At 44.6% G+C, this 11,475-nt stretch overlaps 1 protein-coding gene across 1 annotated transcript in view; it reads right to left on the bottom strand.

The window, feature by feature from the left end:
- Positions 1-11,475, bottom strand: part of LOC102193617 (disabled homolog 2-interacting protein-like) — a 53,183-nt gene that overhangs the window by 16,167 nt on the left and 25,541 nt on the right. Inside the window, exons 5-7 of the mRNA XM_013914937.1 lie at positions 7,824-7,891; positions 7,477-7,586; positions 143-287 (exon numbers count right to left, since the gene is read on the bottom strand). Of these exons, the coding sequence (XP_013770391.1) occupies positions 143-287; positions 7,477-7,586; positions 7,824-7,891 (323 nt within the window). The remainder of the gene's footprint in view (positions 1-142; positions 288-7,476; positions 7,587-7,823; positions 7,892-11,475) is intronic.

An 11,475-nucleotide genomic window follows, 5' to 3' on the forward strand; every position in this document is an offset into this window, starting at 1 on the left:
AAGCATCAGGCTTTCAAATGAATTAAAAGTCTGTCTGGGTCTTTGGTTGATTAATAGGCAGGCACAGAGCAGTATGTAAATGATTGTGTTGGGACACCTCGGTTTTGGGAGTGCTGCAGTTTGTGTGTGTTGTTTGCGTCACCTCGAAGCAGTAGTCCTGTCCCAGCAGGGATGAGTGAACCGGCTTAATAATCACTGATTGGTCCATCCTGAGCTCGAGAGACGATACACAGCCAGTGCTTAGCAACGACTCCTGGCTACCGCAACGCAGCCGACGCATCACACACCTGAAACAAACATACACAGTGTGATTACTAACAGGACAGGAAGACGCACTCATCGAGTTTCCAGAGGCATGGATCCCAAACCTGGATTGTCAGAGAAGTCTAGGACGTCTCCTGGACGTCTCCAGGGACACAAAGAAGGTGATCTACACTGTGGAAAATGAACATGAGATTTGACTTGGATCTGACAACAGAGACCGAGTGATGCAGCGAGTGTGATCAGGTTCACCTGGAGCTGTAGAGCAAGGTGGAGCTGAAACAACTGTCGGGCTGAAGCTCAGGAGGTCAAGGAGAACCTAATCAGGACCTCTGATTGGTTCAGCACAAGCCAATCAGTTTGATACTTTTCAAGACATTTGAGGTGTCATAAAGTAAAGTTACATTTAATAAAAGAAGGCGGTTCTGAAGTATTACAGTGTGACGCGGCGTTAGAAACAAATGTACGAGCCAGTGATGGAGTAAAAGCTCAGGATTCATATTCAGCCAGAGTCATTTCATCTGCTTCCAAACTTTGCTGCAGCACATGTGATTACACGTACAGATGTCATGCTGGGCTTTGTGCTTCCTGTTGCATCGTGAGATGATGCTCCTCATTGGCACACCTGGACTTCATGTCTGACGCTCTGAAATGGGTCTGAGGTGCTGCCCCTCAGAAGAAAGTGGCATTTTAGGGAAGGGTTTTTCAGGTAGAGGATGCAGGCTGAGTATGAATATGGATTATTCTGAGCTGTGAATCATGCACAGCTGCTCTCGTAAAGCCCGAGAATTAAAACAAAGGGCGCCTCTGGGAAAGATCCCGTTGCGGTGCCTCGATGCTCCACCAGCCTCTGAGGCCACGTTCATCACTGAGCGAGGAGACCTCTGCATGTCTCCACCACACAGGCCTCCATTCGTTACATAACTCACTCCTCCACGGAGCTGTTAACAAGCAGAAACCCAGCTTCCTGTCCTCCGGACCGAACACAACCACAGCAGCTCTGACGGAGCGCGCAGGGAGGCAGCCACCACACGCCGACCTGATTAACTCCGATGCAGAAAACAAAGCTGATCTCGGCTTCTCCACAACATTTATTTATTTATCATGTGCAAATGTGTCACAGTTCAGGGAGAGGCTGCAGAGCTTACAGAGTCAGTGTGAACGGACACGGTCAGAGTCTGATCACTGACAGACGTAAACACGACAACAGGAAGTACGAACGATGACCAGCAGCCGACTGTCCGATGGACAGCCCTCCTCTCACCTCAAACACCCCATCCAGTAGTTTTGGTGTATTTGGACACTGAGAGCCAAATGCACTCGTCCACACACCTGCAGTTCCTCTGCCATGCAGCAGAGGCAGCAGTGAGTCAGTCCCTACAAACTGCCATGTTGAAATAAACATGTTTACAGCTTGATACTCAAGCTTCCTCCTTCATAACACGTGCACAGGAAAGCATGTTGTTATAACTCAAACGTTTTAGTCTGCAATGTTAGGGGCGTGGCCTTTTTGACAATAATATGGCTGCTGTGAGGTTACTGTACTAACAGACCATTCATGAAGGCTGTGCAATTTGATTTGATGTCACTCTTGCTAAATGATTCTGCTAGCATTAGCATTAGCACCTCTGGAAACATGAACATGGAGGCATCACTAACCAGTGAATGACATCATGGCAATGCTGTGATTTGGTACGTTGAACTGAAATTGTGTGACGATATTTCCATCACAGCGTCCGATCCACTGCACGCCACCTCCCCAGAACCCTCCCCCTGCTTCCCGCTCCTCTCAGACTGTGACTGGACCTTCTCTTCCATGACAACCATCACTTTTTATCCAATGAGACCTGAATAACACCTGGGCTCATTTCCTCACTCCTAACAAATCACAGCAGAGTCTCCCCCTGCTGGACTGCAGGTTTAAGGCACCGTGGCCTATCGGTGTCTGAGGTGGACAGGTCAACACTAAGCAGTGATGATGATTGGCTTCCTGTTAAATCCAGAATTCAAAATCCTGCTCCTCACATACAAGGTCTTAAATAATCAGGCCCCATCTTATCTTAATGACCTTGTAGTACCATATCACCCTATTAGAGCACTTCGCTCTCGCTCTGCAGGCCTACTTGTTGTTCCTAGAGTATTTAAAAGTAGAATGGGAGGCAGAGCCTTCAGTTTTCAGGCCCCTCTTCTGTGGAACCAGCTTCCAGTTTGGATTCAGGAGACAGACACTATCTCTACTTTCAAGATCAGGCTTCAAACTTTCCTTTTTGGTAAAGCATATAGTTAGGGCTGGACCAGGTGACCCTGAATCCTCCCTTAGTTATGCTGCAATAGACGTAGGCTGCCGGGGGATTCCCATGATGCATTGAGTTTTTCCTTTCCAGTCACCTTTCTCACTCACTATGTGTTAACAGACCTCTCTGCATTGAATCATATCTGTTATTAACCTCTGTCTCTCTTCCACAGCATGTCTTTTATCCTGTCTTCCTTCTCTCACCCCAAACAATCACAGCAGATGGCCCCGCCCCTCCCTGAGCCTGGTTCTGCCGGAGGTTTCTTCCTGTTAAAAGGGAGTTTTTCCTTCCCACTGTCGCCACAGTGCTTTCTCATATGGGGTCATATGATTGTTGGGCTTTTCTCTGTATGTATTATTGTAGGGTCTACCTCACAATATAAAGCATCTTGAGGCGACTGTTGTTGTGATTTGGCGCTGTGTAAATAAAATTGAATTGAACTGATGATAAACAAGATGATGATGACGACCCTCTTTAGCTTTTTATACACACACAGCAGGACGGGTGTGTTGCTCGGTTAGCTCGTCATCTTGTCTTAACAAGCTGGTTATATGGCTAATGCTGCATGTCTGTGTGTGTCTGTGTGTAACCTTGCTATGCTGTGTGCTACACACAGGAACACAGCATAGCACGCTAGCTATGTGCAGATTGCAGCCATGCTAACGCACACACAGAAACGCATCATGCATGGAAATGCAAATCAGGTGGAAGACGGCAGCATGCACGCACCTCCCCAACACACACACACACACACACACACACACAAAGCAGAAATCCACTGCAGCACATTTTTCTGATCGGAGGACAAAGAGGATCAAAGACACTCACCGAGCATCCTGCTGAGGAGGAGGAGGAGGAGACAGCTATAAATTCATGGCCTCCTTCAGCAGCGAGCAGGAGGAAGAGGAGGAGGAAGATGGAGAAGCTGCTGATGCTGTGTGGATGAACCTGTCTGTCTGTCTGTGTGTGTTTGCTGTTTCTGATGCTTCACAGCTTCAGCCCTCCCTCCCCTTCCTCACTCTCTCTCTCTCTGTCTGTCTCTATGTGACTCACCCCTCTCGTCTGTCAGCTCTTGCCCCTCCCCTGCAGTGAGGCTGCCCTACTTCCTCCCTCTCTGCTCCTCTTTATCCTCCTTGTCTCCTCTGCTGGCCTGTCAGGGGTGCCCCCCCCCCAGCAGCGCACATGTACGATACGTGTTGATGTGTTAAACAGGCTGCGGTTACACGCGTGTTATTGCAGCCGCTCTGAGCTTCTTCTTCTCTGGTCCTGTACGCACACACTTCCTGTCTGCAGCAGAAAGTGGAATTTTCCATTTGGTGTCATCGAGGCAGGAATCAAACGCCGCATCTCTCCCCGGTTTTATATCAACACCAACCTCCACACACAGCCGCTCAGACGCTGCTGCATACGCTCGCGCCCAGCTTTAACTCAGGCGTTCATAAAAGTTTGGTTTTAATACTTCACGAACATGTTTACACACAATCCCCAAAGACACTGGACTGTCACCTGCCTGAAAGGTGAAGCCTGTTCCCTCATCATTCCAGGACTAATGAAGCTGATAACAGATAACAGAGCTGATATAACCGTTAACTGTAAGCACGACATGAAAGATGTTAGTGAAGGAGGCCATCACTAGGCTGATAATACAAGAATAAAATAATCAGAGAGCAGAAACAACAATGAGAGCAGTGAGCAGCTCAGAAGAGTGGATGATGACAGATTTATTAAAATGATTGGAAACATAAGCCAGGTCAGGAACATGGCAGGAGCATCGCTGGGAAACTGTAGACCAAGAGACAGAGAGTTTACAACAAGGTGCAAACCTCTAGGTGCACTCAGGAAGAACACACTGTAATACATCTAACAAAGGCTTGATGCACACTCGGTCATCCAGGTAGGTACATCCCAAAGGTTGATTCTGTTCACCTGGACGTTTTCAGTGGGAGAAACGTTTCATCATCATCAGGTGACTCCTTCAGACTCAGCTGACTAAACCTCATAAACAGTATATCTGCACAATGACTGAAGCTAGCATGTTGTCACTGCTCAGTGACAAAAACACTTGAGCCCCTGAAATGAGACCCAGGAAGTTGCTACAAGAAGAGGGTGATAGACTGTCTGAAGCAGTTAGAACAAGACAAGGCTATCGACCAGACCTCATACCAGAGCCACACCAAGTCTGTATGGTTTACTGAAGATACATAAACAGGGTGCACCTTTAAGACCGATTGTCTGCATGATCAACTAGGTCACCTATAACATCTCCAAGCTTCTGGCTTCGATCCTCAACCCGTTGGTAGGCAGCTCTGAACACCACATCCAGAACACCCTGGATTTTGTTGAGAAGGTGAGAGATGTCATTATGGAGGCAGATGAAACCATGGTCTCGTACAACATTACATCTCTCTCCACTTGCATCCCAGTCACGGAAGCGTTGGAGGTAGTTCGTAAGAGATTACAGGATGACCTCAGCAACAGGATCACTCTCAGCATCCACCAAGTGTGTTTGAACTGTGTCTTCATTCCACCTACTTCACATACAAGGCTCAGTTCTACAGGCAGAAACATGGGTGTGCCATGAGCTCCCCAGTTTCACCCATCGTGTTACTGTAAGGTGACCTTGAGGGTCTGAAAGGCACCTATAAATAAAATGTATTATTACTATTATTATTATCGTGGCCAATTTGTACATGGAAGAAGTGGAAAAGAGGGCTTTGCTATCCTACCCTGGAACACCACCAAGCCATTGGTTCGGTATGTGGATGACACCTGGGTGAAAATCAAATCTCAGGACGTACCACATTACCACATTAACTCGGTGGACCGACACATCAAATTCACCAGGGAGGATATGAACAGTGGCAGGTTAGCCTTCTTAGACTGTGAGATTTCCATCAGTAATGGGGGACATCTAAAAGCTGACGTGTACCGTAAACCTTCACATACGGATCAGTATTTAAGGTTTGACTCTCATCATCCACTGGAGCACAAACTGGGCGTCATCAGGACGCTACAACACAGAGCGAACACCATCCCCACTGACACAGCAGCCAGGGAGGCAGAAGAACATCAAGAAGGCCCTGAGTAAATGTGGTTATCCCAGCTGGACTTTTGTCAAAGCTGGGAAGGCTCCTAAAGAAAGCTCCAGCTGATCCAGGAGAGAAGGACAACCGCTGCCTAAGCGAAAACCTGTAGTGATCCCGTATGTGTCAGGAGCAGTTGAGACGCATTTTATCTAAACACCGCGTCTCTGTGGCTTTTAAACCCCAAACACGCTGCGCCAAAAACTGGTCCACCCCAAGGATCGGGTCGCCCGACACAAACAGAGTAACATAGTGTAGCTGCTAAGTGCAGGAGGATTGGCAGGATTTATACATCGGGGAAACCAAACAACCTCTGGCTACAACACAGAAGAGCCACCTCGTCAGGCCAGGACTCTGCAGTCTATTCACACCTACAGGCCAGTGGCATCTAAAGATGTGTTTGTGCACATGAAGTTGAGAGAAAGTTGTATGATGGAGAGAAAAGATGATGGTCTAAAGCATCCATTTGTCTAACATGATGGCGGCAGCATCATGGCGTGGGCATGTCCGGCTGCAAGGAAGCTGCTCTTTGGTGGTTACTGATGACAGCGCTGTGCTCTGTGGGTACGGAGCCAAAGCAAACTGCAAAAAACCCAACAAATGAGATACTCTTAAAGTCAGTCAGCTGATCTCAGGTCAGCTGACCAGATTTTCAGGGATTTAATACAAACTACAGTGACCTGCAGAGCATCTCAAGGAGGAACCAGCATGTGGTCCATGGGTACCTGATACAGTCACTGGCAGCAGAGGATTTTCATCCAAGTATTAAATGCAATCCTCTTATATAAAACCTAGAATAGAGGACTGTGTCTGATTGCTGAGTTAGTAATAAGGTTGGATTGTTAAAACTTTCGTGAACTGCAGCAGCATCATGAATTTTCACCGTAGGTTCCTTTGAGCCGTGAAGTTAGGGACAGTTACAGATTTGGGGGCTCGTCCAGGATACGAGCCTCATCATGCTGCACATCGAGTTTTGGGGATTTGGTACTCTGTGTCCTTACTGGCACTCCACAAGAGGAAATTTCAAAGCATACAGGATTTCACTTGGGAACAAACTGTAGTGTATTACTGCAATGAAACAGCTCAGATTAAATCTTGACAAACTCAGAGACCTGAGCGCTGCCGCACCATGCTGAATACTCAGGTGGTCATAAACTGACAGCGTCATGGAACGGCTGTGTGCAGGCAGGAAAAGGACCCAAAATGCAGACTCAACTGAGGCGAAACTTAAACTCAAAATGGCAGCTTTTATTGCTGAACAGAAATCTCAACAAAACCTAAACTGGGAAGAATCTAACAAAACACACACATGAAGACGCAGGGAGAAACACACAGCATGAGGGAGATCCCGACACAGAGAAACACAGGGCTTAAATACACTGGGAAATAACGAGGGGAATGAGACACAGAAGGGGAGCACAGGCCAAGGGAAGCGAAACACATTCACGTAGGACACAAACCTTCAAAGTAAAACAGGAAATGTAACACAGAAACGCGGACTTCACTAGGGGATACAGCTGACAGGGGAGACAGAGCAACTAAGAAACACAGAGACCAACATAAAGGAGGCACAGAGGGCTGCTACTAAATACTCAGAAAACTACGACACTACACTCTATAGAATAAACCGGGGCAACAAAGAAGAAACTCAACACTGGGTCAGGAGACCCAGGATCCTGACAGACAGAGACCTGTGGTCTTCACTTTTATAGCACGCTGTAAATTATAGCAGGTTTACTCACAACACAGAGGATCAGTCATATGACATTAAACTGACAGGCTGTACTTGTACAACAAAGTAAGTGACCCCAGTGGAATTCTGGGTAACTGACTGTTACCTAGTGTCAGCTGCATTGATCTGCCCGGTCTTTAAGCTGCTGTGACGAGACAGTTTGGGCTGAGATCGAGTCCGACGCAGAGACTGCTTCAACCTGCGAGACAGAAAACCCTGAAGAAGAAATCGGGTGAAGCCGTATTAGCTGCTGTGATCAATGAGCGATGTTAAATTCACAGATATTCGATGGAGTTTGGTGTGGAGATAAATCCCACCAGCAGGTGGGGTCAGTCAGTTGATCTACAGCTGACAGCAGCTCAACTCCTGTTGCCATGGAAACAACAGGCTGATCTCAGCAGGCGAGAGAGAGAGAGAGAGAGTGTGTGTGTGTGTGAGGGAGAGAGAGCTCACCGTCACTCTGGCGGTGGGTGTGTCGGTAGTGGAGGCACTGGGCATGCTCTGTCTGCGCACCCCCATCTCTGAAACAGACAGAATGCATCATGGGAGCATTTGTAGTTTTTATCATTAATCAGCTGCCACGTTCTGCTGTTGCCATGGTAACTACCAGCGGTGAAGGAGAATTGTTGTTTTTTTAATTAAATTGTTTGATTAAATAAGTTTGATCAAACCTTTCATGTGATTTTAGTTGAACTTAAGTTAATTTATATTGTTTTTACATTTAAAATAATTTCATTTTGTTGTTGCGCAACATCTCTAAAGTTAGAAATATCCTGTCTCAGAGTGACGCTGAAAAACGAATTCATGCATTTATTACTTCCAGGCTGGACGACTGTAATTCATTATTATCAGGAAGTCCTAAAAACTCCCTGAAAAGCCTTCAGCTGATCCAAAACGCTGCAGCAAGAGTCCTGACAGGGACTAGAAAGAGAGAGCAGATTTCTCCTGTTTTGGCTTCCTGTTAAATCCAGAATTCAAAATCCTGCTCCTCACATACAAGGTCTTAAATAATCAGAACCCATCTTATCTTAATGACCCTGTAGTACCATATCACCCTATTAGAGCACTTGGCTCTCGCTCTGCAGGCCTACTTGTTGTTCCTAGAGTATTTAAAAGTAGAATGGGAGGGAGAGCCTTCAGTTTTCAGGCCCCTCTTCTGTGGAACCAGCTTCCAGTTTGGATTCAGGAGACAGACACTATCTCTACTTTCAAGATCAGGCTTCAAACTTTCCTTTTTGCTAAAGCATATAGTTAGGGCTGGACCAGGTGACCCTGGATCCTCCCTTAGTTATGCTGCAATAGACGTAGGCTGCCGGGGGATTCCCATGATGCACTGGGTGTTTCTTCTTCACTCACTATGTGTTAACAGACCTCTCTGCATTGAATCATATCTGTTATTAACCTCTGTCTCTCTTCCACAGCATGTCTTTATCCTGTCTTCCTTCTCTAACTCCAACCAATCACAGCAGATGGCCCCGCCCCTCCCTGAGCCTGGTTCTGCCGGAGGTTTCTTCCTGTTAAAAGGGAGTTTTTCCTTCCCACTGTCGCCAAAGTGCTGCTCATAGGGGGTCATATGATTGTTGGGTTTTTCTCTGTATCTATCTTTGTATAAAGCGCCTTGAGGCGACTGCTGTTGTGATTTGGTGCTGTGTAAATAAAACTGAATTTTGATTTTTTAATTTTATTATATGCTTTGATTTAGTTTTGTTTAGTTAAATATTTAATTTTATTTTCCTGTTTGTACCCATTTGTGTCCCAACTCGACTGAACCTTTATGTGTTTATATTTAAATTATAAAACAGAAATGATTCAAACAAAGAAACCAATAAATAAAAAGTATTCTCTTGTTTGATTTCTTTATTTGTGGACAGCTGCATGTTCTGTGTAGTTATTTTAAATTCAGTTCAAAATAAACATGAAACCAATTAAAAACTTCTACATAAATCAGTTTTAATATATTTGAATGTGAGTTTGTTTTTTTCAGCAGAGAGTAAAATCCTCCAATCACAGAGCACAAATTCTTTGTTCTGTTGATAAAAGTTACTGATGAGAGTTACTGATTAACTGTTTGATGGTCTGGGTTTTATTAAATCTGATCAGTTTTTCTGATGAAAGCCAATTCAGAATAATTAACTGTGGAATTAAATCTGTACGAGAAAATTAATTTATGAATTCATTCCTTAATTCTTTTATTTGTTTAGACATAAGTAACATTTTTAGTTCATAGTTTTGTGTGAAAATAAAAACAGTATTTATAAATCAGTCATTCCATCGTGATGGAAATTTCTTCATGTGTTGATCACATGTTTTACTAATATCACTTTTGTTTCATTTAGTTATAAACATATAGGATAGCATCATAAATGTGGTTTATCACAGTGAGTGGGACAAGGGGGGTGGAGGGTGTGTGGATAGATAGTGGGGGCCCTCCTGCTGATCTCAGGGAGAAGGCAGGTGACATAGTCGCCATTCTCTTTGCGGGAATGTCTTTGTCACTGTGTTCGTATATAAGTAGTTGCATGTGGTCACATGTGTAGCAAAGATACAGCTCAGTAAACATGAAGAACAAGAACTGAGTTTAGTACTTTTCTCTGGATCCTGTATGCGATTAATGATTCAGAAATGGTTTTTTAAATAAAATTATTAAATAAAGAGTACTTTAGTATTGTCTTAATGAATAAAATAATTAAAGATCGAATTTAACGTAAAACAATTTTTCAATTTGTTCGTGTTTAAGCTCAAAGTCAGGAGTATCCACACCCACAGACAGTCGTTCCACCTCCTATTAATCCTGTCTTACAGAAACTGCACAGCAGGAGGCACTATGAGCTTGTCCTCACTGACCAATAGAGAAGTTAGCAAAATGATTACTTGTTTTCATAAACTCAACTCAGTAATGTACAGCACCAGCAAGTAAAGCGTTTCATGAATTAATAATTAATGATAAACTATACAATAAATGGTGGTCCCACTGCTCCTTTTCTATACAGTTACCTTTTCCTGTTAGCTACTAGATTTGCTATCGTATTTACTATTAAATTTACTATTAAATTTGTGGCTATTTTAGTCCTTGGAGAAAAACCAATCCAGTTAAGCATGCAGTGCAACGTAAGCAGCTGTCTGATTGATTAGCGACACATAGGCTAGCTACGTGTTGCTGTTTGCTGTGAACGACTTTTCCAAGGAGATGTTTTAAAGTGTTTGTGCTGCTGCTTGGATATTAAGCCTTGCCTATCACTCTCTGAAAATGTACAGCGTGGACAAATGATGCATACAAAGAGAAACGGCAGTGAAATGGAGACCTGTGACTAGATACAGGTGGACTTAGCCTGACCTGATATAACACGTTGGAGGTAACATGGCTAACGCTAGCATCCCTGCATGTAGCCCCATCCTTGTAGGCTCATGCTAGCTTATGAATGTATGCATGTTATGAGTGTAGTTAGTGGTTACTTAGCATGTATTTAGTGTATAGTGTTGTGTGGTTAAAGGTTAGTTAGTGTGTAGTTAGTGTGTAGTGTTGTATAGTTCGTGATTAGTTAGCGTGTAGTTAAAGGTTAGCGTGTAGTTAGTGTGTAGTGTTGTGTAGTTAGTGGTTAGTTAGTGCGTAGTGTACTCATTGTTCTGTCTCGTGTGTCAGTGACGGCACTGCTGAATGTCACTGTAGCTGTTAAGAAGAGTCCAGTTTGAATGTTTGTAATAAACAGAGTGTGAAGCTTAAATTAAACTGTTATTTTTAACCAACCTGTCTCATGCTGTGCAGCTTTCTAACCCACTTACTGGGCTTCATGCTTGGGCTAAAGCCAAGAAAACCTGCAGACTGTATTTATAGGAAATATGTTTTGATTTCCATGCCACCCTAAGAAGAATTCTCTAGACCCGCCCCTGGAACCAGCACCAAGGTGTGGGAGCAATGGCTCCAACCTGGAGCCGTTCCAACAGATGCTCTCTGTAGACACAGTCACATCACCCTGCACGTTTCACTGCACGACTAGTTTGGTTTTTTTCTACAAGAGCTTAAAGTGTCGCAGAAAGGCTGAATGCACAAGCTAATCCCATAACTGGAAAAGCTTTGGGAAAGATTTAGGAAGAGAAGTGGAACTGG

The sequence above is a fragment of the Pundamilia nyererei genome, unplaced genomic scaffold (assembly GCF_000239375.1).
Source record: "Pundamilia nyererei isolate P.nyererei 1_Seehausen unplaced genomic scaffold, PunNye1.0 scaffold00238, whole genome shotgun sequence".
Classification (NCBI taxonomy): domain Eukaryota; kingdom Metazoa; phylum Chordata; class Actinopteri; order Cichliformes; family Cichlidae; genus Pundamilia; species Pundamilia nyererei.